At 43.3% G+C, this 23,919-nt stretch overlaps 1 protein-coding gene across 2 annotated transcripts in view; it reads left to right on the plus strand.

Moving 5' to 3' along the window:
* Window positions 1-23,919, plus strand: part of LOC136576705 (multidrug resistance-associated protein 1-like) — a 126,218-nt gene that overhangs the window by 19,224 nt on the left and 83,075 nt on the right. Inside the window, exons 4-9 of one of the 2 annotated variants that reach the window (XM_066576237.1) lie at window positions 11,079-11,204; window positions 13,909-14,046; window positions 16,004-16,129; window positions 16,698-16,759; window positions 19,317-19,448; window positions 21,493-21,720. In XM_066576237.1, the coding sequence (XP_066432334.1) occupies window positions 11,079-11,204; window positions 13,909-14,046; window positions 16,004-16,129; window positions 16,698-16,759; window positions 19,317-19,448; window positions 21,493-21,720 (812 nt within the window). The remainder of the gene's footprint in view (window positions 1-11,078; window positions 11,205-13,908; window positions 14,047-16,003; window positions 16,130-16,697; window positions 16,760-19,316; window positions 19,449-21,492; window positions 21,721-23,919) is intronic. The other variant, XM_066576238.1, reaches the window with a different exon arrangement.

Here is a 23,919-nt window from a genome sequence, read left to right on the forward strand (position 1 = left end):
TACGTTTCCCATGCCATAGTATTACATCACATATTTAGGGTATATCAGGGTTTTTGCCTCTATTTTAGCTAAACCGCAGTAACTTCTTCCTATTCTCTTGCCACCTTAGACTGTAATCTCTCCTCAGTTCTTCATTTTTTTCTGATGCCAATGACATGGGCCTTTTCCATCGCTGCTGAATTTTGGCATCAGCAGTGTAACAGGTCTAAGGAGACAAAATAGATAATAATGATATATTTCGAACGGTTGCGTAAGGGTGGTTTTAAACGTATGACAAAATCGCGCCATACGAGAGTGAGTAAAAAAGCAAATTTATGAAACCAATGATTTTCAATCGTTTCCTTCCCATTAGCGATATTTTCGCTGATGCGATGTTGCAAGAACAAAGAATCGTGGCATGCTCTATCTTTCTGCGATGTGTGATTTTATATCTCCCATATTTCCCTATGGAGCCTCCTTTTTATCGCATTGTGAGTTGATGGGATTTTAACATTAGAAAGTCCTATTGACTTTTTTGATAAAAAATGCACGATTTTATCGCAGGCAGCATTGTTGTGATATTATTAGAGATGACCGAACACCAAAATGCTCGGGTGCTCGTTACTCGAGTCGAACTTTCAGTGATGCTCGAGAGTTCGTTTCGAGTAACAAACCGCATTGAAGTCAATGGGCGACTCGAGCATTTTTGTATATGACTGGTGCTCCGCTAAGGTTTTCAGTTGTGAAAATCTTAGCAAATCACCAAAGTCATGTAAAAAACACAGAAATGGATAGGGCAGGCGAGGAGCAACATGCAGGGCTGCATTTCGGGCTCCGAGGTCTCACTATTAAGCCACAATAGTGGCAATAGTGAGACCCTTCCCCACACTGTCAGCATAAAGATCGTTCTCCTCTGCCACAGCTGTAACATCTGTGGCAGAGAAGAACGATGTTTGCCCATTGAATTTAATGGAGCCGGCAATACAGCCGGCTCCATTGAAAGCAATGGGCTGCCGGCAAGCGAGGGGTGAATTTTTGGGAATGGCTTAAAAATATAAGCCCTTCCCTGAAAATCATCCAAAACTGTGTAAAAATTAAAGAAAAATATATACTCTGGAGCTGTATTGCCGGCTCCATTGAATTCAATGGTCAGTGCTCGTTTAATCGAGACGAGTACCGCGTGGTGCTCGTCTCGAGTAACGAGCATCTCGAGCACCCTAATACTCGAACGAGCATCAAGCTCGGACGAGTATGCTCGCTCATCTCTAGATATTATTTATGAAAAAAAAAAAAAAGCATCGCTGATGCTCAAAAATTGCGGGAACAAAGACACGATTTTGCTACTATTTTCTCGTGGCAAAACTGCAATTGCCTATGTGGAACTAGTCTTAAGGTGAAATTTTGCTTTAAATGAGCACAACAGGAGTGAATCATAGGGGAAATTGACTAAGACCGTGATTTCTAACACCAATATTAATGTGATTTCCCTCAGTGCCGGACACACGTAATACATGTACAGGCACGTGCATTTTCATATATTAGAAGCATCTCGAACCTCCATGCACCTACATGGAAATGTATGGCAGGTCTGACCTGGCATAAGTTACGCCAGCTTCTAGCGTAAATTATACGTAAATATGTTGGTCTGGGGTGGCCACAACACCTTCTACAAGCCCACCAACTTTTTTTTAAAAAGTGGCTAGGCTTCTGCAAAAAACTTAAAAGTTGCAAAAATATGTACCTTTTATGCTCCAGAATTCTGGAGTAGAAGCCTTTATAAATGTCTTCCTAGGTTGTTAAATATGATATTCCTGCAGTGACAACAAGGCCTGTGCAGTACGTGATCACTTTTGTCAAAACTCCCTTCCCACACCAACAACTAGGGAGCCCGCCTTACAGACTAAGAAGCACTGTATACTGTTCATCTAGGTTTTGGTCAATAACCTGCTTGCTGTTTTTCATGGCATCCCTATACTCTTACAGTCATATATAGAGTAAAGCTCCATAAAACTGTTCACACAATACATGTACCAGGAACTGTCTCCTTCTTTAAAGGAACATTTATAACAGCCAATAAAAGAATTTACACGTTCGTTATTATTTGTATACATAACATTGTTGTTGGATTTATAGAAAGTCAAAGTGCTAACGAGCACCTGTCCGTCATTCTGTGTGTCATGTGTGAGTTACATGCAGAGCCTGACCACACCTATGATGTCAGTTACTGGCTCTTAGCTCCACCCCCTGATCACATGACTGGGATGTCATCAAAGGTCCATTATCCTCCTTGTGCACTGAATGAGCGATTATGGGTTGGCTAAATCCCCCACACACCCCTGCAGCCTCAGTTGCTATGGATACAGCAATACTCAGTCTGGCAGATTGTAGCTGGTTGTGAGACAGCTGAATACCTGTGTGGAGACTCCAATAAATGACACCTCACAAATTTACACATGCATAGCTCATGTGCTGACAGGACCTGTTATGATATCACCGTCATGTGATCAGTCACATGGTCTCTGAGCTAAATGAGGGATTATGGGCGGACTACATCCCCCACAAACCCCCGCAGCCTCATTTGCTATGGATACAGCAGTACTCAGTCTGGCAGTTTGTAGCTGGTTGTTAGACTGCTGCAAACCTGTTTGGAGACTCCAATAAATGACACCTCACAAATGTCTTCATACATAGCTGGTGGTGCATATTGACCAGCAACATTGAAGCATAGTCCTTCCCCACATTCTTCACATTTCCTGAATGTGATATTATGTCATCTCAAGTACTAATGCCACCAACACCAGTCAAGCCTTCATCTAATCGTCAACCGTTGTCCAGCGTTGAAACAAACCATCACTGTCGTGCAAACATATCACAACAGAGGGTTCAACGCTGCTGTGCAGCTAATGCAGCTTACATGACACAGTGACAAGCCATGATTTCACCTCCGCCACCAGCTGAAGTTTGTAAATCTATTGACATTGCGGGTAGGCTGTGGGTACCTACATCTTCGCCTAGTGATGGCGCGGGAAAATAAATACATAAAGAAAAATCTTTACTGCACATCACCGACGGCGAGTGTCCGTGGTCATCCGCAGTACAGAAAGAGAAGGTACGAGGGGTTGCAGTCCGGGGTCACAGCTGAATTCCGCTGTGGGCTCCTGTATGCGGAATCTGACTCATTCGTGTACAGCCAGCCTAATCCATGTGTCTCCTAAAAGTAGACAACGGTCAGCTAGTGCCTATAGACATTAGGGTATATTTATATCAGACATTTTGTTGCACTATTTTACTGTGATTTTCCTAATTGCAGCAAAACCACAAAAGCCCAGAAAAATAAATGAAACCACAAATAAACCTAATTTCATGTAAACAAATCACAGTGGTATTTCAAATCTATATGGTCAGAGGAACGCCCTTCACAGATATAGATTAAAACTAATAACTTTTATTATCAACTAATTAAAAATAGGGCCACATACAACATAAAACAAACGTGGACTAACAACATAAATCGTGCTCAATAAACCCAGTAACCGGGTAGTGTGAGGGTATCGATTCCCCCAGGTAGCCAGTCTGGTTAGACCCTATTAACAATATTAGGGGACTGGGTCACTAGTCTAGAGCGGCACGTCACGTTTCGTGGAGTGATCAAAAGTGTCAGACTTCCAATCTTTAGGTTATATAGCTACTCAAATATTTCTATTCGTGGTTCAGAGATGGAAGCTATCTGACTGTTAGTGTCGCCGCTTCGGTGTTTATATACATATTTTCACAGTAGGGATTTATGTAACTGTTCAAATGTTTTTGCATGTTTCACCATTAGAGGTAATGTAATCGCTCAGATGTTTTTGCATGTTTCAACATTAGAGGTAGTATAATTGCTCGACGCGGTTCCTCAGGAGCGGGGCCGACGATCGCCCAGAAGTGTGCGTGATTATCCCTATTCGTCCTATCACGGTGGTTCAGACCCTTGTTGATAGTCCTTTAAAAGATTGAGCTTTGTCGTTGGTCTCTGTAAATGGGGATAGGCCTACGTCCTTATATTTCCCCTTTCACGGGATCCAAATTAGGCCGGACACACAATGGTGAGCTGCCTCCCTTTCCATGGTCACCCACCGTTTTTGTGGCCTGCCCTGCGTCAGTTCTAATGAGCGTCTGGTCAGTGTGGCCCTGTAGTATAGAGCGATGTTCGGGACCCCCATTCCGCCTTTCTCTTTGTGGCCTGTGAGAGCTCTCCAATTCCGTCTGGGCCGCCCTGAGCCCCAGATAAATCTCATCATTAACTTCCTGGTTTTGTTTAAGAAGGAACCCGGAAGGGGTATTGGCAGGGTCTGCATGACATACAACAATCTAGGGAGGACGTTCATCTTTACAGAATTGATCCTGCCAAACCAAGAGAGGGGTACCGCGCGCCATCTGTCTAAGTCTTTTTCTAATTTTGCCAGGAGTGGTTGATGATTTTTTAAGAAGAGATCCTCTGATCTCGTGTAATATTTATTCCTAAATATTTAATTCCCTCCTTCAGGCACACTGACATTTAAAACTTCTGACTTATTTAAATTGACTTTAAAATTAGAAAGCCGGCCAAATTTCCGAAACTCTTCTAACACATTGGGGAGGGCTACTCTTGGATTTGAGAGATATAACAGGAGATCGTCCGCATAGAGTGCAACCTTCTGTTCGTTTTTGGCTATCTGTACTCCTCTGATGCTGGGGTTCGCCCTGAGGGCGTTTGCCAATGTCTCCATCACTAGAATGTATAGAAAAGGAGACAGCAGGCAGCCTTGCCTCGTTCCATTCCCTATCTGTACCTGCTGTGAAAATCTGCCGTTTACCCGAATTCTCGCCAATGGATTATTGTATAATGCCATTATCCACCCTGGAAATCTCGGGCCTAGTCCAATCGGTTTTAACACCACTTCCAGAAAACTCCACTCTACTCTGTCAAACGCTTTTTCGGCGTCGACCAACAGCAGGCACAGGGGATCCCTTGACTTAGTGGCCCTCGAGACCAATGCCATAGATCTTATGGTGTTATCTCCTGCCTCCCTTCCCGGCACAAAGCCAACCTGATCTCCGTGAATTAGAGTTAGGATATAGTTTTGTAAGCGTCCTGCTATTAATTTAGAGAATAGTTTGGTGTCAATATTTAATAGTGAGATCGGTCTATAGTTTCCGCAACTTGTTGGGTCTTTGTCGGGTTTGGGTAGAACTGTAATGATTGCTTGTAGCGCCTGTGCCGGGAAGGGGCATGTCCTAGATATTGCATTAAATGCCTCCAGCATCAGAGGAGCCAGGCGTTCCATGCAGATTTTATAAAAACGGGGCGAAAAGCCATCAGGGCCTGGGCTTTTCCCTACTTTTAGTGATGTTATTGCTTCCTTCAACTCCTGTAGGGTGAAGTCCTCCTCTAATGCGTATGCGTCGTCTCTCGAGATGTGCGTGGGTGTATGTTCGGCCACGTATGTGTTCCTGTCCATCTCTAGGTTTCCTGCGGAGTCCTCAGGATGTTTCCTAAGGTTGTATAGTTTGATAGCATGTGTGGAAACTTTCAAGGATCTCCGTGTTGCTGTGGACTATCCCTTTCCCTGGTTTATGCACCTCAAAGACATATGTTTGGGGTGATCTTGGGTTAAGTGCCCTGGCAAGGCCTTTGCCGCTTTTGTCCCCATGTTCATAGTGCCACCCTTTTGTTTTATCTCTTTGGCATAATGATGCTTGGTCTAGTATGCGTAATATGTTAATTCTGGTTGTTGAAATTTCCGTTGCAATGTTGTCCGAGGGTGTGTTTTTGTTAGTTGACTCCAGACTATTTAATTGTGCGAGTAACCTCTCTAGCTTGGCCGTCCTCATTTTTTTAAGACGTGTCCCATGGGAGATAAAAATTCCCCTGAGGACGCATTTAAGAGCCTCCCATTTCAGTGGAGCTGCTGTGGTGTCTGTGTTATGGACGTCTACAAACGTGTCAATGGCTTGTTGTATGTCACGCAGGCACGCCCCATCCTCCAGCAAATTGTCATTAAGTCGCCAGGAAGGGTTCGAGTCATCCGCTTGTCTTCTGGTCAATGATCCCCAGACCGGAGCATGGTCAGACCAGATAAAAGAGCCCATGTTTGCCGTTGGCGTTCTATCTAAGAATTTGTGAGAGATGAATAAGTAATCTAGCCTATGGTAGCTATTATGGGCTAGTGAATGAAAGCTAAAGTCCCTCTCCCCTGGGTGTAGGATCCTCCATAAATCTATCAGTTTGAGGTTGGCTAATTCTGTTCTGATTCTGTGTAGTGCTGAGGGGGAGATCCCCGACTTACCCCCGGAGGTGTCCCTTGTCGGTTCCATGCCTACATTAACCCATTAAGGACCAGCCACTGTATATATACGGCGGCTGGTGCTGGGCTTTGAGGACCACCGATTGTAAAAATACGGTGGTGCTCTAAGTCTCCTGCCTCTGCAATCAGTCAGAGGGAGATACGGGTTATCAGCTGTTAGTGACAGCTGATACCCTGGAGCAGAAGGCAGGAGGGGTTTTTAACCCTTCCTGCCTTCTGCTTCCCCGATGTACAGTGCTCAATGAGCACTGTCGGGGCAAAGTGAAAGTAAGAAGTTCTTTCACTACGGGAGCCTCGGGGGGTCATGTGACCTCCCGGGATTCCCTGCTACTGCAGAGCTGGAGGGTCAGACTTAGACCCTGGCAGCTCTGCAGGTGACTAATGTCACCACAGGGGTTGCTTTCCCCTGTAACTGAGGGTCCTATGGACTGCCCAGCTACAGTGGGAAAATGTCAAATAAAGTTAAAAAAAAAAAAAAAGTGAGTGTCCCCCAGAGGTCTTATATGACGTCATGGGGGACACAGATAGTAAAAAACACAATTACATACATCAGTAAAACAAAATAGCAGAATAAAACAACAATACATACAAAAGAAAGAGAATAACACAAAGCAGACGCCAACAAAAACCGTCGCCGTATGCGCCCTGTAAACCAAAACCATACATACTATATATCAAAACGTCCGAAATAAATAGAGGAACCCATTTCCATACTTTATTTTAGTGTAAATATAAAAATAATTTTTAAAAAAACTATAAATGTTAAAAAAATCATTTTTTTTAGCATTTTACCCCCAATAAAACTAAAAAACGGAAAAAAAAGTCAGTGAAAAAGATATTAAAAAAATAGTCCAATATGTCACGGGAAAAAAAACGCAGCAAAAATAATTTTGGTAGCTAAAGGAAAAAAAATGGAGCAGTAAAATCGCCACATGGGTAAAATCCCTAAAAAGTGTCTGGTCCTTAAGGTACAAAACAACCTGGTCCTTAAGGGGTTAAAGTCTCCACCGAGTATGATGGAAGATCCTCCCGCAAAAGTCGCCAGGGCCCCCAGCACTCGGACTCCAAAACGCTTCTGTTCCTGGTTTGGAAAATAAACATTTGCCAGCGTTAGAATTTCATTATCTACTTGAATTTTTAGGAATATAAATCTCCCTTTTTGTCTATCTCCATGTCTATTAATTTGTGAGGTAACCGTTTGTGAATCGCTATAGATGTGCCGCCCGCCTTCTTATCTGGGTGTGGGCTGTGGTACCATGTCATGTAATGTCGATACTTGCAGTTAGGTATTTTCGATTCCTGGAAGTGCGTCTCCTGTAAGAAGACGATCATAGTCCCCTTACAGTGTAGGTGATCCACGATCTGTCCTCTCTTGGAAGGCCCGTTCAGACCCCTAGCGTTGAAAGTGCAAAAGGTGATATTAGCCCTGTGCGAGGAACGCGGAGGCACCAGTCAGGACAGGCTTGGAACCCCCACGCCCCCCCCACAACTCGACCTTTATCGGTTTGCTACTGGCCCTTTTCGGGGCCTTGGGTTAAAGCACCAGAGGCACCAACAAATAGAACAAAACATTGCTAATAACAATCAAGTAAACTAGTTTATGTCCTTGAAGGGATTAAAGCGGACCTCCGTCCGCACATGTGGCCAAGTGTCCACTCTATAATAACCAGATTGGACTTCCATGAATTCCTGGGGGCCAACAGGAGATAACCATTGGTCAGTCCCTTGTATTGGCACTCAGTTAAGGTTATGTGCAGTTGCGGGGCTGTGTCCAGAAAGTTTCATTTATATCGTTATGCAGGCATGTACTTGGTCCTAAGGAAATGGTAATCTTTTTGCGATGGGCTGAGGGGGGTTCAGGTATTTTTGGGTGGTGGTTTCTCTCGACGAGCTCTGGCCCGCACGGTCTGCCATTGTTCTTGTGCTGTAGGGGCCAGGACTGTAGGTATTGTAGGCCAGTCGGGTATTGCCACCATGGGTAGTTGGAAGGTACCCAGGAAGTTGGGGAGGTCGCCGACGGTCTGAAACACTGCCGTCTTCCCGTCTTTGTTTGCTGTTAATGAAAAAAGAATTCCCCATCTGTATGGGATCCCTTTAGCTTTCAGGGTTGTCAGCAGGGGTCTGAGGGCTCCTCTCATTCTCAATGTGTGGCATGCGAGATCTTGCCGGAGGATTATTGGCCTTCCTTCATGTTGTAAGTCCCCTTTCTCTCTGGCCTTACGTAAGATCACGTCTTTGTCTCTATAAAAATGGACTCTGCAGATAATGTCCCTTGGCCTGTTTGGGTCAGTGGCTCTGGGGCCAAGCACCCTATGTATTCGATCAATTTCAATGCGGTCCTTGTTGAAAAAAGGACTGAGTCCATGAGTCGAGATGTTGCCCCTCCCCTTCCTCCGGCAGACCCCGAATCCTCAGATTATTTCGCCTGTTTCTGTTTTCCAAATCATCTAAGTGCATATTAATGCCAGAGATTTGGTCAGCTTGTGCCTGTATTGCCTGTCTATGTGTTTCCAAGATGGCTGCCGTGCCCTCCTGCGTCTCCTCAACTTGCAGTATACGATGACCTAAATGTTGCATATCTTGGTGAATGCTTTCTAGGGCTTTCTTGTTGGATGATTCTAGCCTCTGGAAAAATTGGTCAAGGTCTTTTTTTGTGGGAATGTCCATGATACGGCTCTTCCAAGCCTCCTCATTTATTTTATCTGGGGAGCCTCTTCCTTCCTTTTGTACTGGGCTGCTGACTGTACTTGATGCTTGGGAGGGAGGCCAGCAGGGACTACTACCCCCATCAGCTATGGGCCACTGTGGTGTGTGCAGTGGTGAGCTCTTCTGCATGTATGAGCTGCTGCCAGGGTTACTCACTGCGCCTTCTGGGTCTCTGCCTCCCTCCTGCTGTTCCAGCCTTCTCTCTCTGCGGGGCTGAGGGCTTTCTTTCCATGCTGGTGAGCTTGGACCATGCTTGTTCCAGCTGCCCTGCTTTTTCTCCTGACCTCCGGAGTGTTGAGCCGGCTCAGTGTTGTCTTGGGGCTCCTGTGCTCGGAGCCTCGTGGGAGCCGGCGCCATCTTGCCTCCGCCGGCAGTCTTACTCCCGCTGCCTAGGAACCGTTCCAGGGTGCCTCTGCGGCTTATCGGAGTGCAGGACTGTGAGCGCGGTAGCCTCTTCTTGCCCATGGGGTATCGGGCGGTCGCCTTTCGCTGGTCAGTGGTGCCTCTGAGTGCAGTTTAAGGTGAGGGACGCGGGAGCTCGCCTGAGAAGCGACCTATCCCGCCATCTGCATGCCACGCCTCCTCTACCATCTGTTTTTAAAGCATTTTACTATTGGAACCATGTGAAAAACAGATGTAAGTCTGATGCAAAATGGCATTATTTTATTGCAAAACGGCATCGTACACTCATAAAAATGGCAGTGAAATTGCAGGTGAAACAGTCAGTTTTTCAGTTACCTTCATAAATAAGGGAGATAAAACAATACCTCCACATACTTTAGGTACTGCTGCTTTCCAATAGGTGGCAGTGTGGAGGTATTGTTTCATCTCCCTTATTTGCATATTACCCAGAGGAGCATATATGGCCTTTTGAGTCTCCTCACTCACCGTCTAGGTGCTCTCCCTAAGGAGAAAAGATAGCGCTTCTGACTCACCTACCTACATCACACTCGCCCATGTGAATACACACCTAGGGACCTTTAACACAGGACTGTGGAATATTCAGCCCCAAACTTTGCACTGCTAATGTGTGATTTTTGGTGCGGAATTGAAAATAGCAGAATTAAAATCATGCATCAAAATCTGCAGTTAGCCGTGCGGGCTTTGCTGCGGAATTCAGAGACTGTGTATTCTACAAAAGCTGTTACGGAATATTCCGTCATGTGGGAAAGATCCTTAAAGTATACATGGATTACAGCAAGCAGATCCATGATTTGAATTCTTGAATTGCCCTGTAGTATTGGTAAAGTTTCTTTCCAGTTATTATTCAGTTATATGTGTTGTGTTTCTCACTAATCCCCAAAGCTGTATATACACATGTGGCTGAGTTAAATGATTATGGTAATTAACTGTCAATCAATTTATGTCCACATCCAGCGATATTACTTATGAAAACTATATAGTAACCTATATTGCCATCATAAGACACTGGTAACAAACCAGCATGAATGGGCACTGATTATTTCGTTTTTTGATGGACTTTAGGCTGGGTTCCCATGGGACGAAATCTCGCGGCTTGGCCACACCGAAAAGCCGCGAGATTTCCACAGGAGAGGCGCAGCTTCAAAACCTGCGGAATTTCGTTGCGGGTTTTGGAGCGGTTTAGCTGCTGGCATTCCATTGCAGCTTTCTCTCCCCATTGAGAGGAGTGAGGCTGCAATGGGAAAAAAAAAGAATTGACATGCTGCTGCTGTTTGTTCCACGCCACATCGCCAGTTCCGCCCGACTTTTGCAGGGATGGATTGGCCGCCCTGTGTGGACGAGATTTTTGCTAAATCTTGTCCACATGGCTGGCTAATCCCAGGATTAGGAGCCGCTGGTGGATTTGCCGCACAGAAATTTCACGCGGAATTTCCGTCCCATGTGAACCCAGCCTTAAAATGATGACTTTGTAACATCAAGAAAGTGTTTTTCTGTCGAGAAATACATCTATTGAACCTAATGTTGTGCAGTAGATGATAACTTATTCGTCTAATGCTAATATATTGTTGTGGAAATATAGTTTTTTCATATCGATAATTTTTGGATTTGACTAATTCTGGGATTTGTATGTATTTCTCATTGCAGTGTCTTTCTGCTTTGTTGGCCCTTATCTGCTATACAGAACTTTTCTACACGGTGTGGAACATGACAAACAACATTCCTGAGCCTCCGGTTCTCCTCATTAGCCCTCTTATAGTCGGAGCTACTATGGTAATGGACACATACAGGTTAATGAATAATGCGTACCGATGTGTGTTAAAAGTCAACTTTTGTCATAACTAGTGTTGACACTAATTTTAAAGGAAACAAGTGTTTTAATGTAGGAAATAGCGCTTTAAATAAGGGCATCTAGAAATTATCCATATAAGATTTAACCCTTCACTGCTTGAATTTCCAAAAGCCTGACAAAAATTATATTCTATATAACCTGCAACTGACCAACTATGCCATCTAGTTGCTACTCGGAGAACCAGGTAGTAATACCAACGAGTGTCTCATACACATAGCTGTTACACAATGCAGTAGAGAGGCAGAACCACTCCTGTAGGAAATATGTGTACTGTATCATGCATGATACAAAATGCAGTCAAGGGTTAAGGAATATGCCATAAATGCCTGCCATTGGTTAATCGAGCGCTGCATTGATTGGCTGAGCCGCGGCACTCGAGAACCAAGCAGAGCCAGCGCTTCCTGGAGGCGGGATTTGTCAAACCCCTAACCAGGAAGCGGCGGCTGAAGACTGCAGTCAAGTGCAGCGGAGCTTCGAGAGGAGAAGTATGCGTAGCAGACAGCGCCTGTTAGGTAATGTATTGTTTAGGGTTTTTTTAAGTGCAGCTAGGGATTATTTTAGGGGAAACAGTAGGACTTCCTACTGTTAAAGTTGCATCGCATTGCACGAAAATCGCAATTTCGTGCGATGCAACACAAAGGAAGGCTCCATAGAGAAACCTGGGCTACAAAACATTGCAAATCGTGGCAATATTCAGCATGCTGCAATTTGTTTTTCTCGCAATGTAGCAGCCTACAAAACATCGCTAATATTAAGGAACTCATTGTAAAGCATGGTCTTCACATACAGGCGATTTGTAGCACTGTCGAATCACGAGAAAATCGCGTGATTTTGTCCACTGTGTAAAAGCGGCCTCAAGCAGCTTGCTCTATAGACGCAGATTTAGGATTCAGTTTGTTGCTCCTATAGTCAGTTCCGATTATAGTTCCTATAATCCGGCCGCGTGGAACGCAGTGAACACTTTCCATAGTGTTGCAATGGATAGCCCCCATGTCCGCGAGCGGAGAATTATAGCTAATCTCCGCTCGCGGGTGGTAAATCACAGCATGCTATTCTCTGCGGTGAGCCTATCTGACAGATAGGCTCAGTGGAGAAAACCGTCAGCTGTCTCCTGCTCCCCGTCGGCGGCTCCCGCGGCAGATCTCTGCCGCGGGATATCGCTACACCTGTGGACAGGCAGCCTTATGGTAGAAATACCAGAAATATACCACGCCCAGAGCATGATTTGTTTTGAAAAAACTTCACTGATACCAAAAATTAATCAAGCAAGCCAAAACAAAAATGCTGCTTATGTAGACTTTGCAGTATTTACTATAGACTTTAAATGAACATCTGACCTCAAAGTTAAAATACCCAGAAAAATGTCAATTAAAAGGCCACAAAAATACGTTAATGCTTTTTTAGAATTTTTTTTTAAATTTTTTAGATGCAGCGACTGGGAAAAGGTTTTTTTTTACTTTAAATATTTTTTATAAAAATGTAAAAAAAACTTAATCTTTTTTTTTTTTACTACTTTTTTAATTAGTCCCCATAAAGGACTTCAAGCTGTGATCTTTTGATCACTTATATAGAATAGTGCAATACTACAGTATTGCATTATGCTTTATTTTAACAGGCTTCCTATTAAAGACGTGCCACAGGCAGCCCAGAGAACTTTCAGAAGTCCAAAGGCTGCCATGACACACAGACAACAGCCCCATTATCTTATTGCGGCGGAATCATTCAGGACATCTAAGTCCCGATCTGGACAGTAAAATGACTCTGTCAGAGCTGTCAGTGGCATTTAAAGGGTTAACAGCTGCGATCAGCATTATCTTTGATCGCAGTTGTTGTCTGCAGATATCGGTGTTTGGAGACAACTGATACCCACCGTGTATGCAGCGGGTATGGACCTGAAGACCTCTCCATATACAGCATAGGTAGTGGACGGCAGAGGCGTAACTTGAAACTCCTGGGCCCTAATGCAAAACTTGTAACGGGGCCCCCAACTATAATGCTTTATTAATAGTACTGGGCTCCCTATATGAAAAGAGACCTCTTATGGGCCCCCTAGGGCTCCTGGGCCCGGGGGCAACGGCATCCTCGGCATTTCCTATAGTTACACCAGTGGTGGGCTGCTATATACGTGCTAACAGCATGGTGTGTATACAGTTAGGACTTATATAGCCGTATGTGTGTAACAAAGGGGGTCATTACACGCCAGGTTTGAGCTACTTTGTTTATGGTGCTTGCTGTCTCCTCTTGCTCAATAATAGTTTTCAGCTATCGCCATTGATTCCACAGACATTGAATGGAGCAGTACTCCACATGTGTGACCACTACTGTATTCATACTGTGGGCACAGAATCCTTGTTCTTGTGATCAGTGGGGTCCCAGCGGCTGAACTCGCAGCAATTGTACATTTATCTCTTGTCCAGAAGATAAAAGATAAATGTAATTGGTAGGCTTGCCCTATTAAATATCTTCAATACAACCTCATGCTATGTAACTGTTATAATTCTGTAAAAAACTAACAGTCATTGTCATCCATCTGTGTGATTTTTATTTATTAGCTTATGTTAGAATGAGAAAATCGAAAATTTGAAAATAAATCTATATTTTCCCTTTTTCTTTTCTGATTTCTAGCTTCTAGTCACATGTCTCATTCAATATGAGAGGATAAGAGGTGTTCGTTCTTCGGCTCTCCTGCTGCTATTCTGGATACTGACATTGATATGTGCTGCCTTCCAGCTAAGAACCAAAATAACAATAGCCCTTTCCCAGGTATGAATATATAATATTCATTGATTTCAAACATTAACAGAGATTCTCATAGATTATATATTTCAATGGAAAATTTTCCAATGTGAATTGGGTTACATGCACACCCGGGGTTGTAGTTATAGCAGGAAGGGAGAAAAAGACCGAAGGATATGGTAAAAAAATTGAGAATTATAGTTTCTGGTAGATAAAGTCAAAAAAGGCACTGGTCCATCAAGTGCAACCTATAATTCTACCATGTTGATCCAAAGAAAGAAAAAAAAAAATGCTATAAGGGCTCATGCCCACGGCCGGGTTGGATTTCACCTGCAAAATGTCGCAGCGGAATCAGACCTGGCATCCCCCAGAGACCTTATATTCACCTGACTGGATCTGCCACTCGAGTGTTGGCCGGAGCGTATGCGCAGTACAGTGCATGATACGCCTGAGCTGGGATATGACGCGGATTCCTGTGATACGTCTGCGGAGTATCGCGGAATAGACTGCTAACATTGATTGCTTTTCCGCACAAATTAGAACCTTGATGTAACATTGGAACACAGAGGTGACCAAGACCTGCATTAGGCTGAAACGCGTCCTGTTCCTAATATCTGTCACCATTTATAAATAAAGCATGTTTGTTTACACCTGAAGCCGACCTCTCTCTGGCTATTTCCCCTTATGTGTTCTGACCTGGAGTGATTGGCTGACTGGAGACACACACACGCCCAGCCAGCTCAATCCCCCACACCTGAGCAGGAGAACTGCAGAGCACCTGTAGAACCACAGGTCTCAGGAGACAGACATGACATGTTCTTTTATGAGCATCTATGCTTCCCTTGTTTTATACTGGTTCAGCTGCTTCATACTGGTTGCAAAGGTTAGATGGTCACTAACTTTTCAAACAGCCGAAGCTTAAATGATAGCCAGTGTGATAACCAGTATTTTATTTACCTCAAATGATATTTTATGCTGAAAAATCACTATAAAATGCTGGCAGGAGGGGTCTCCCTTCCTACTAAATTGCTGTTCACTGCCTCTTGTCAAGTGATGCATGATAGGAAGTGCAGGAGGGTGATAACTCATGCTGCCCATAGGAGTTTACTACTCCTTTTTATAATAATTTGGCTACCACTTGATTTGAACACACGCATTTTTGTAAAATAATTCAAAATTTTTCTTGTGTTCATCCAAATTTTATATTTTTTTAAACTATAATTATTCCTCCATACTAGTAGAATACAGGTTCTGAAAACTAATTGATGTAACTAAAGTTTGGAGGGTAGTTGGACTATAATAATAAGTGGTAGTATAGAGAGGGAGTGGAGGGAGAAAAACAGAGACACACACAGATGCTGTTGTTTCTAATAATATGTGATTGTTTACTTTGTTATAACTGCTAAGATTACATCTACACTGCTCAGTACTTCTCTACTGTCCTCCATAATGATGTTAATGCTATGTGTGTGTGTGTATGTATTACAGAGAGTTAGGAAGCAGAATCTGCTGTTTTCTCTGTGCATAGTACACAGAACACACCATAGCAGCTACTCTCCTCCCACCAGTTCAAAGAGAACTGAAAATCAGAAATGCGTCCTGCATTTTACCCATCATCCCCTCTGCAGGCAGTAAGTTATATGTTGGCCAGATATAGTGTTATTCCTCATGTACATGTGCAGCAGCGTATTCTGAAAAGCCATCTAAAAAGTTTGGAATGCTTTAATTTTACTGCTCCCAATGTAAGTTCTTTCTGTTCCTTGCTTTGCAGAAAGAGTATTTATGTCTTCAGGCTTACTTGGTACAACCTTGCTATGGAGCAGTTGTTTTGTGAAATACAAGACACTTACATTTAAAAACTTTAGAAAAATAAGACAGAATAATGAATTCTAAATTTGTAATTGAATTAATTGATGTAAAATGAAAAACGTAACCTAATGGCAAATATTTTAACCCTTTTGTGATTCTTCCTTCTATCTCTAAGGCCTCAGAGATTAACCGACTACGCTACACTTTATTTGCATTATATTTCTTACTGGTGCTATTCCAGTCCATTCTGTCGTTCTTCAATGATCAACCTCCATTTTTTACAAGTGTAAAAGACGACATGGTATGTTGTTGTTCAAGTTTTTGTATTTTCTACTTTGTTCCTTTGATGATACACAGGAAAAAATCCCTTAATATATACTCTGATGAGTCCATAGACTTAAATGGCCAAGCAAATGTCAAAAGGGTGTGCTTTTGACCTATGTTTGACCAGTTTATGCCATGACCTCACAACGCCAGTTTAGTTTTTCATTACAGTTGTATTAAAAATAGTAAGTAATAAATTGCATAGTATACATTTTTGTATGATGTCAGCAGTAGATCAATGCGGCTGTAAATGTGTAGTTTGCATATGTTTGATCATATGTTTAGGGAGACCATATCAAATACTCCTGCTGAACATGGGGTGAAATCTCACACATTGCAGTATTTAAATGTTGCTGTGTTGCAAAATACAAATAGATACTTAAACAATCATCACAATAGACATTGATATTTGTTTGTCAGGAGCATGTGTTTTATCTCACAATGTTCCATTTTACTAAGAAAACATTTAATGTAAAAACACATATAGATGTAACTGTCATTTTGTTTGTTTTGTGATTTATGCTGATGTTTTCCCACTGTACCAGAACCCGTGCCCGCTGTCAGCTGCTTCTTTCCTTTCCCAAGTTACTTTCAGCTGGTTTACAGAGTAAGTAATTTACATGAGTAAAATGTTAAAGGGTTAAGCTTCACACATTACGTTTGTGCATATATATAAATATATATATATATATATATATATATATATATATATATATATATACACACTACCGTTCAAAAGTTTGGGGTCACCCATACAATTTTGTGTTTTCCATGAAAAGTCACACTTATTCACCACCATGCGTTGTGAAATGAATAGAAAATAGAGTCAAGACATTGACAAGGTTAGAAATAATGATTTGTATTTGAAATAACATTGTTTTTACATCAAACTTTGCTTTCGTCAAAGAATCCTCCTTTTGCAGCAATTACAGCATTGCACACCTTTGACATTCTAGCTGTTAATTTGTTGAGGTAAGCTTGTGAAATTGCACCCCACGCTTCTAGAAGCATCTCCCACAAGTTGGATTGGTTGGATGGGCACTTCTGGCGTACCATACGGTCAAGCTGCTCCCACAACAGCTCAATGGGGTTCAGATCTGGTGACTGCGCTGGCCACTCCATTACCGATAGAATACCAGCTGCCTGCTTCTGCTGTAAATAGTTCTTGCACAATTTGGAGGTGTGTTTAGGGTCATTGTCCTGTTGTAGGATGAAATTGGTTCCAATCAAGCGCTGTCCACTGGGTATGGCATGGCGTTGCAAAATGGAGTGAGAGCCTTCCTTATTCAGAATCCCTTTTACCCTGTACAAATCTCCCACCTTACCAGCACCAAAGCAACCCCAGACCATCACATTACCTCCACCATGCTTAACAGATGGCGTCAGGCATTCTTCCAGCATCTTTTCATTTGTTCTGCGTCTCACAAACGTTCTTCTTTGTGATCCAAACACCTCAAACTTGGATTCATCCGTCCACAACACTTTTTTCCAGTCTTCCGCTGTCCAATGTCTGTGTTCTTTTGCCCATCTTAATCTTTTTCTTTTATTGGCCAGTCTCAGATATGGCTTTTTCTTTGCCACTCTGCCCTGAAGCCCAAAATCCCGCAGCCGCCTCTTCACTGTAGATGTTGACACTGGTGTTTTGTGGGTACTATTTAATGAAGATGCCAGTTGGGTACCTGTGAGGCATCTGTTTCTCAAACTAGAGACTCTAATGTGCTTATCTTCTTGCTTAGTTGTGCAACGCGGCCTCCCACTTCTTTTTCTACTCTGGTTAGAGCCTGTTTGTGCTGTCCTCTGAAGGGAGTAATACATAGGTAATCTTCAATTTCTTAGCAATTTCTCGCATGGAATAGCCTTCATTTCTAAGAACAAGAATAGACTGTCGAGTTTCAGATGAAAGTTCTCTTTTTCTGGCCATTTTGAGCGTTTAATTGACCCCACAAATGTGATGCTCCAGAAACTCAATCTGCTCACAGGAAGGTCAGTTTTGTAGCTTCTGTAACGAGCTAGACTGTTTTCAGATGTGTGAACATGATTGCACAAGGGTTTTCTAATCATCAATTAGCCTTCTGAGCCAATGAGCAAACACATTGTACCATTAGAACACTGGAGTGATAGTTGCTGGAAATGGGCCTCTATTCACCTTTGTAGATATTGCACAAAAAACCAGGCATTTGCAGCTAGAATAGTCATTTACCACATTAGCAATGTATAGAGTGCATTTGTTTAAAGTTAGGACTAGTTTAAAGTTATCTTCATTGAAAAGTACAGTGCTTTTCCTTCAAAAATCAGGACATTTCAATGTGACCCCAAACTTTTGAACGGTAGTGTATGTATATATATATATATATATATATATATATATATATATATATGCACAATCACTGCTGTTCAAGACTTATTTTAGGCCACCCCACAAAAACTGTCTGCCAAGAAAACGTCACAATATGACGCCACCCTAGGAGTCAGTCATGACTCTGTGCTTGCACCGGGGGACTTTATCTTTTAGGTAGAAAGTACCATTTTCAAGTTCCACAAACCATTAGAGGTGTGGAAGGCCAGGCTCACATGGCCATAAGCGTAAAACGCTGCAGGGGTCATGCAGTGTTTTAAAGCTCTGGAGCCAGCGGTGACACAGCATACTGCCACATATGGTGGTCAAATTGTACTGCGCATGACAGCGTATCTCACGCCACTGTCATGCGGATTGCACCTGTTTTTCTTTCGTATATATACGCACCCATAGAGAACAATGGGCTTTATCTTGCGGATATATGCAGCAAAATTGAACATGCCGTGTTCTTTTTTGTGCTTCTATATTCCGCAATTCCGGCACGCTAATGTGAGCCGAACTGCGTAAATGTAATTGACTGCCTGTGAGTTACCGCCGCGGGATCCGACGCGGCCGTCTGCAGGCGGCCTAATCCTGTCTGTTATCATAGGTAGATGACTGCTGAAAAGCTCTTTCTACAGATCAGGAAGTGACAGACTAGTAATAGGCCCTTTGGTCAGTGAGAAATATGTAGATTGTGATAGAAAATGTAAAAAAAGAAATCACCACAAATTGTTTAAAATATGTTTAACACAAAATCTGAGTTTTCTATTGACACTTTCACTTTAAGATTTAGTGCACACCCCTTAATTATTTCTTTTCTTTTAAGAATAATGTTTAGGGGTTATAAACAGTCATTAAAAGCTGATGACATTTGGTCCCTGAGAAAATCAGACACTGTTGAAGACATTTTAATGAAATTCTCAAAAGAGGTCCAGAAAGAATGGCATAAGACTAAACCGTAAGTTGAATGGATTCAAAAATGTCTGTATTGATACGCTGCACAGAACTAATGAAGTTGTGACTTCTGAGTATGTTTACAGTTTACCCTTGCGGCTTACTTAAGGGTACGTGTTCATGCAACGGCTATTGGATTGCAGCTGTGATTCCGCAGCCACCAATGGGAGCTCAATCTTGCAAATAATTCATGCATGGTAACGCACTCTAAGGCCTTAGTCAGACGGGCGTTTTTTCGCGCGATTTGCGCATGCGCATGCGATTCGCGCATATATAGAACCAATGGTTCGCTATGGTATCGGTCACATGTCCGCTTTTTATGCGGATATGCGATAAATTATAGGACACGACGATTCGCAGATCGCGCCTATCTGCGTTTGGCGTTTTATGTGCGCACCAAAATCATTTACTGCAGCTAGCTGCGTTTTTTTCGCCGGCCAGGTTAAGTTTCATGCGCATTTTGATGCGCATGGCGATTTTTCTCCGGTCAGACGGGTGTTTTGCTGCAACGATTAACGCGGCTAGGTGCAGATTTTTCCCGGGACGGGAGCTAGTGCTTTGAGTTCTCACCCTCTGTCCACCCCTCGCCACTGTTGGCAATGGAAGGGGTGGGACGGGGTGGAGCTAAGTTTCACCCCACGCTGCCCCTCCCTTTGCAAACAGTGGCGAGGGGCGAAGAGAGGGCGGGAGCTCAAAGCACTAGCTCCCGGTCTGTCCGGCCTCCTCCCCTTGCAGAGAGGGGCAGCGTATATCGGCCGGTCGTGAAAACCCAACCAATATACGGTCATCTGAATAAGCCCTAAGACTTCAGGGGCACTTCATAGTTCTGGTGTCATTGGTGTTAAAAATATGTCCCTTTTCTCTTTTGTATTTCTTTAGGACAACTAGATTTACAAATCTGCAGCATGGCTATTGTCTGATGTGGATTTCTTTCGTTATGAGTGAATGGAGCTTGTTAAAACTTCATTCACTTACGCTGAACTGTATATGCTTGTGAAATTTCAAAATTCTGCAACAATGCTGCTATATGGGAACTCACCCTTACGACTCATTCGCACGAACGGAAATATGCAGTGTATTATACAGTGAATAGAGTCCATTGATTTCAATGGTTTCATTCACAGCTGCGTATTTTTAACGCAACTTTTGATTATGTGAAAAAAACGCAGCATGTCCTATCTTGGTGTCTATTATGCTCCATAATAGCACATTGAAATGAATGGGCATGCGTAAATATTCAGGAAATATGCAGAAAACTTGCATATTTACGCACAAAATCAATGTGATTTTGTGCATTTTTTTATGCGCATAAATATGCGGCATATGTACACACATAAAAAGGCTGCCAACAGGCAGAAAAACACTAGGCAACAGCCTATTTGGGTCCCTGAATACACTGCATATTCAGGGACCAAAATACACATATACCCGTGTGAATGCATCTTTACTAACCATATCTGTCTCAGGTATTTAGTTTCAGCACAAAATTACTCTAAGGCCCCCTGTCCACGGGCATTGTGAGGAGCAGGAGCCGGCAGACGAATCTTTGCCGGTCAGCCTATCTGACAGATATGCTGACAGCGGAGAATCGGGGCAGTTCGCATCATGCTGCAAATTGCTGGCCGCGAGCGGAGAATCGCAATGATTCTCTTCTCGTGGACACGGGGCCGGCGCTTTCCATAGCGACGCTATGGAAAGCTTCAGACGGCATGATTCGCCGGCGATTTACCGCCGTCGAAATCACGCTCGTGGACAGGGGGCCTAATACAACAGGCAAAACAATGGAGCTGCTGCTCTGTTGATAACATGACTGCAAGCATGAAAGAGATGGTAATGAGGTGTAAATGAAGAAGATGCAAAATGAATCAATACAACATTTATTTTTGGACTTCATCATTAACTGTATCCTGTGGAAATAACATACCTGTCTTGAGGTTGCAGTAACGATGTCTACAGAGCAGCAATTCTACTCGAGATCTAAGTTCTTTTCTCACTTTTTAGTACGATTCCCCTTATTACATCTGAAGGATGTTTTTATATCATTTCAGGTTAAAGGTTTGCACACAGTTCTCTAATGCCCAGGAGGGTAATGATGTTCAGATTTATCAAGACAATCAGGCTGAGAATGAGATTCTGCTGAAAAATCCCAGCATGCAGATGAACAACCAATCACTGCTGAAGATCATCATTCGCTCTTTTGGATACCATTACCTGTTTAGTGCACTGTTAATGGTTTTGTACACTACGCTCCTCTTCATCAGCCCTCAACTTTTGAGGTATACTATTGCCATAACAAAAACGAAGAAAAGTCCAGGGCTTTTATAGTTTATCACGTGCTACGCCTTTTAATGGCTTTGACCTGTAGTGCATCTGTTGTCATGATGAATTCCTTGTTTTTTGCTCACAGGTGTTTTCTTTGCAAATGTTTTTTATAAGTTCAGAGTTTCAAAGTTAGAATGCAGTGATGTACAAAAAATAGAGCTCCAATAAACAGAGGATTTCAAGAACGCAGAATTGCATTTCTCTACTTGAAGTCTGTGAGAAAACCCCACACCAAAGTAAGGACGGGTTCACATCTACATTGGAACCTCCGTTCTGAGATTCCATCACAGATCCGGCAGATAATACCGGAAGAATTAGCCCTGCGTGCTTTTTCTTCCGGTAAAATGCCGGGCAGTTGAGCGGAAACCAAACGGACCCATTATAGTCAATGGGGTCCATTCAGTGCTGTTTGGTTCTGTCATAAGCTGGACCGATTCGGGCAGGGAATACCCCTCCTGTCCTGCTCCCTGAATGGAGCAGGAAAACGGACCTCCCCGCCACAGATATAAAAGCATATGAAAACTCCTATTGTCTTTCACAATAAAAAAATAACACATCACAGGCGGCAGCTATACGAGATTGTTCTCAAGAAAAAGTATTTTGTACGGCGATATAGCTGTCGCCCATGTGAAAGAGGCCTGAGGCTGAGTCCGTATGCAATTATTTCAAATTTCACCTGATGCATTGAAAGAGTGAAATCAATTGTAAAAATCCACAGGTTTTCTGCTACATAATGATGGAGATTTGAGAATCCGTAACGTGCTTATATTCCCTCTCATAATTTTTCCTCTTTATGTGGATATGATTTTCAAAATCCAATCCACATGAATTGCATTACAAATCTCCCTCTCTCTCCCTACAGCACCCGCTCCCTGGTTCCAGTACTGTCACCCATCAAAGATCACCATGCAGAAATCTGGCTCTTTTCAGATTGCTCTGCATGCACTCTCCCATTGGCTTGTTGGGAGAGCATGCTGTTACAATCGTGTGGGCAAACTAAGCAAGGGGCCCACACGATCATGACCAAAGGATGCACATGGGTTTCAAGCAACTTGCCCTGTGCAACGGGGATGATGACATGGCCCTAGCTGAACGGGGACACCGCCCTGATAAAAGGCGGCTCAGAGGTCTTCGGATCTGGGCCCTAGCTGCTCCTAGGAACCACGCCACCAGAACAGGACACATACACATGCCACATGACAGGGACAACTGGACGGAACAAGAAGACACACGGAGCCAGGAAACACAGCATAAAACAGCCAAAATGCAAATGCTAATAGCAGATGGTAAAGCTCAATATAAATGCTAGATATTAGTTGACATTTTGATGAAAACGTGGAAGCTAGCAGGCCACTTCATGGCTCCTGGCTATACCGCTAGTCCCTACACTAACCAGGAGTCCAGAGTCACACAGCAAGCTGCAATACAACCTTTCTTGCAGCCACCACACATAGAACCTCTGGATTTTCTGCCATATCTGTCCTGGATGCTCTGAACAGATCCTCTGCAACGTCCCATAGGAGAGGGATGGCCAATAAACATAAGAACAGGAGATAACGTTGTCATGGGTGATGCCACCGTTCCGTTGCCCACCGGTATGACCATCTGCGGTAAATAAAGGCGCCACAGACTGTGTAACATACCTCAGGTCCCTGGGAATGGTCAGGGCCTGGCAAGACTTTACTGAATAACTTTGCAAAAATACACTTCTTAAAATACGTGTGCAGGTAGACAGAAGATTAGAGGTCAGGGAGGAAGCTCAGGACAAAACCAGTGTTGCAGTCCCAGTTATCTGCACGAGTCCCAGTTATCTGCTATGCACCGCTCCTGGAAGGGGAACTCTCCAATAGAGAATAGGGGTAAGGTCACTCCACAGACAATCTCATGGTACAGTACCTCGGCACGATGAATTTAGCCTTTCTGCTTTCACACTATCTCTCTCTCAGTCTCTCTTCCTTTCTATTCGGTCCCTGGCATTCGGATCCTCAGGGTACCTCTCTTCCTCTTCCATTCTCTCCACCACATGAGGGTTAAAGGTACCCCCATGTGGCCGGCCTTCCATTCCTCTCTACTGTTGAAGTTGATGAACCACTACCACACCCAAAACACTCATACTTATAGACTACACAAATCACATGACTAGACAAATATTG

This window comes from Eleutherodactylus coqui, chromosome 8, assembly GCF_035609145.1.
Source record: "Eleutherodactylus coqui strain aEleCoq1 chromosome 8, aEleCoq1.hap1, whole genome shotgun sequence".
In the NCBI taxonomy this organism is placed as follows: Eukaryota; Metazoa; Chordata; class Amphibia; order Anura; family Eleutherodactylidae; genus Eleutherodactylus; species Eleutherodactylus coqui.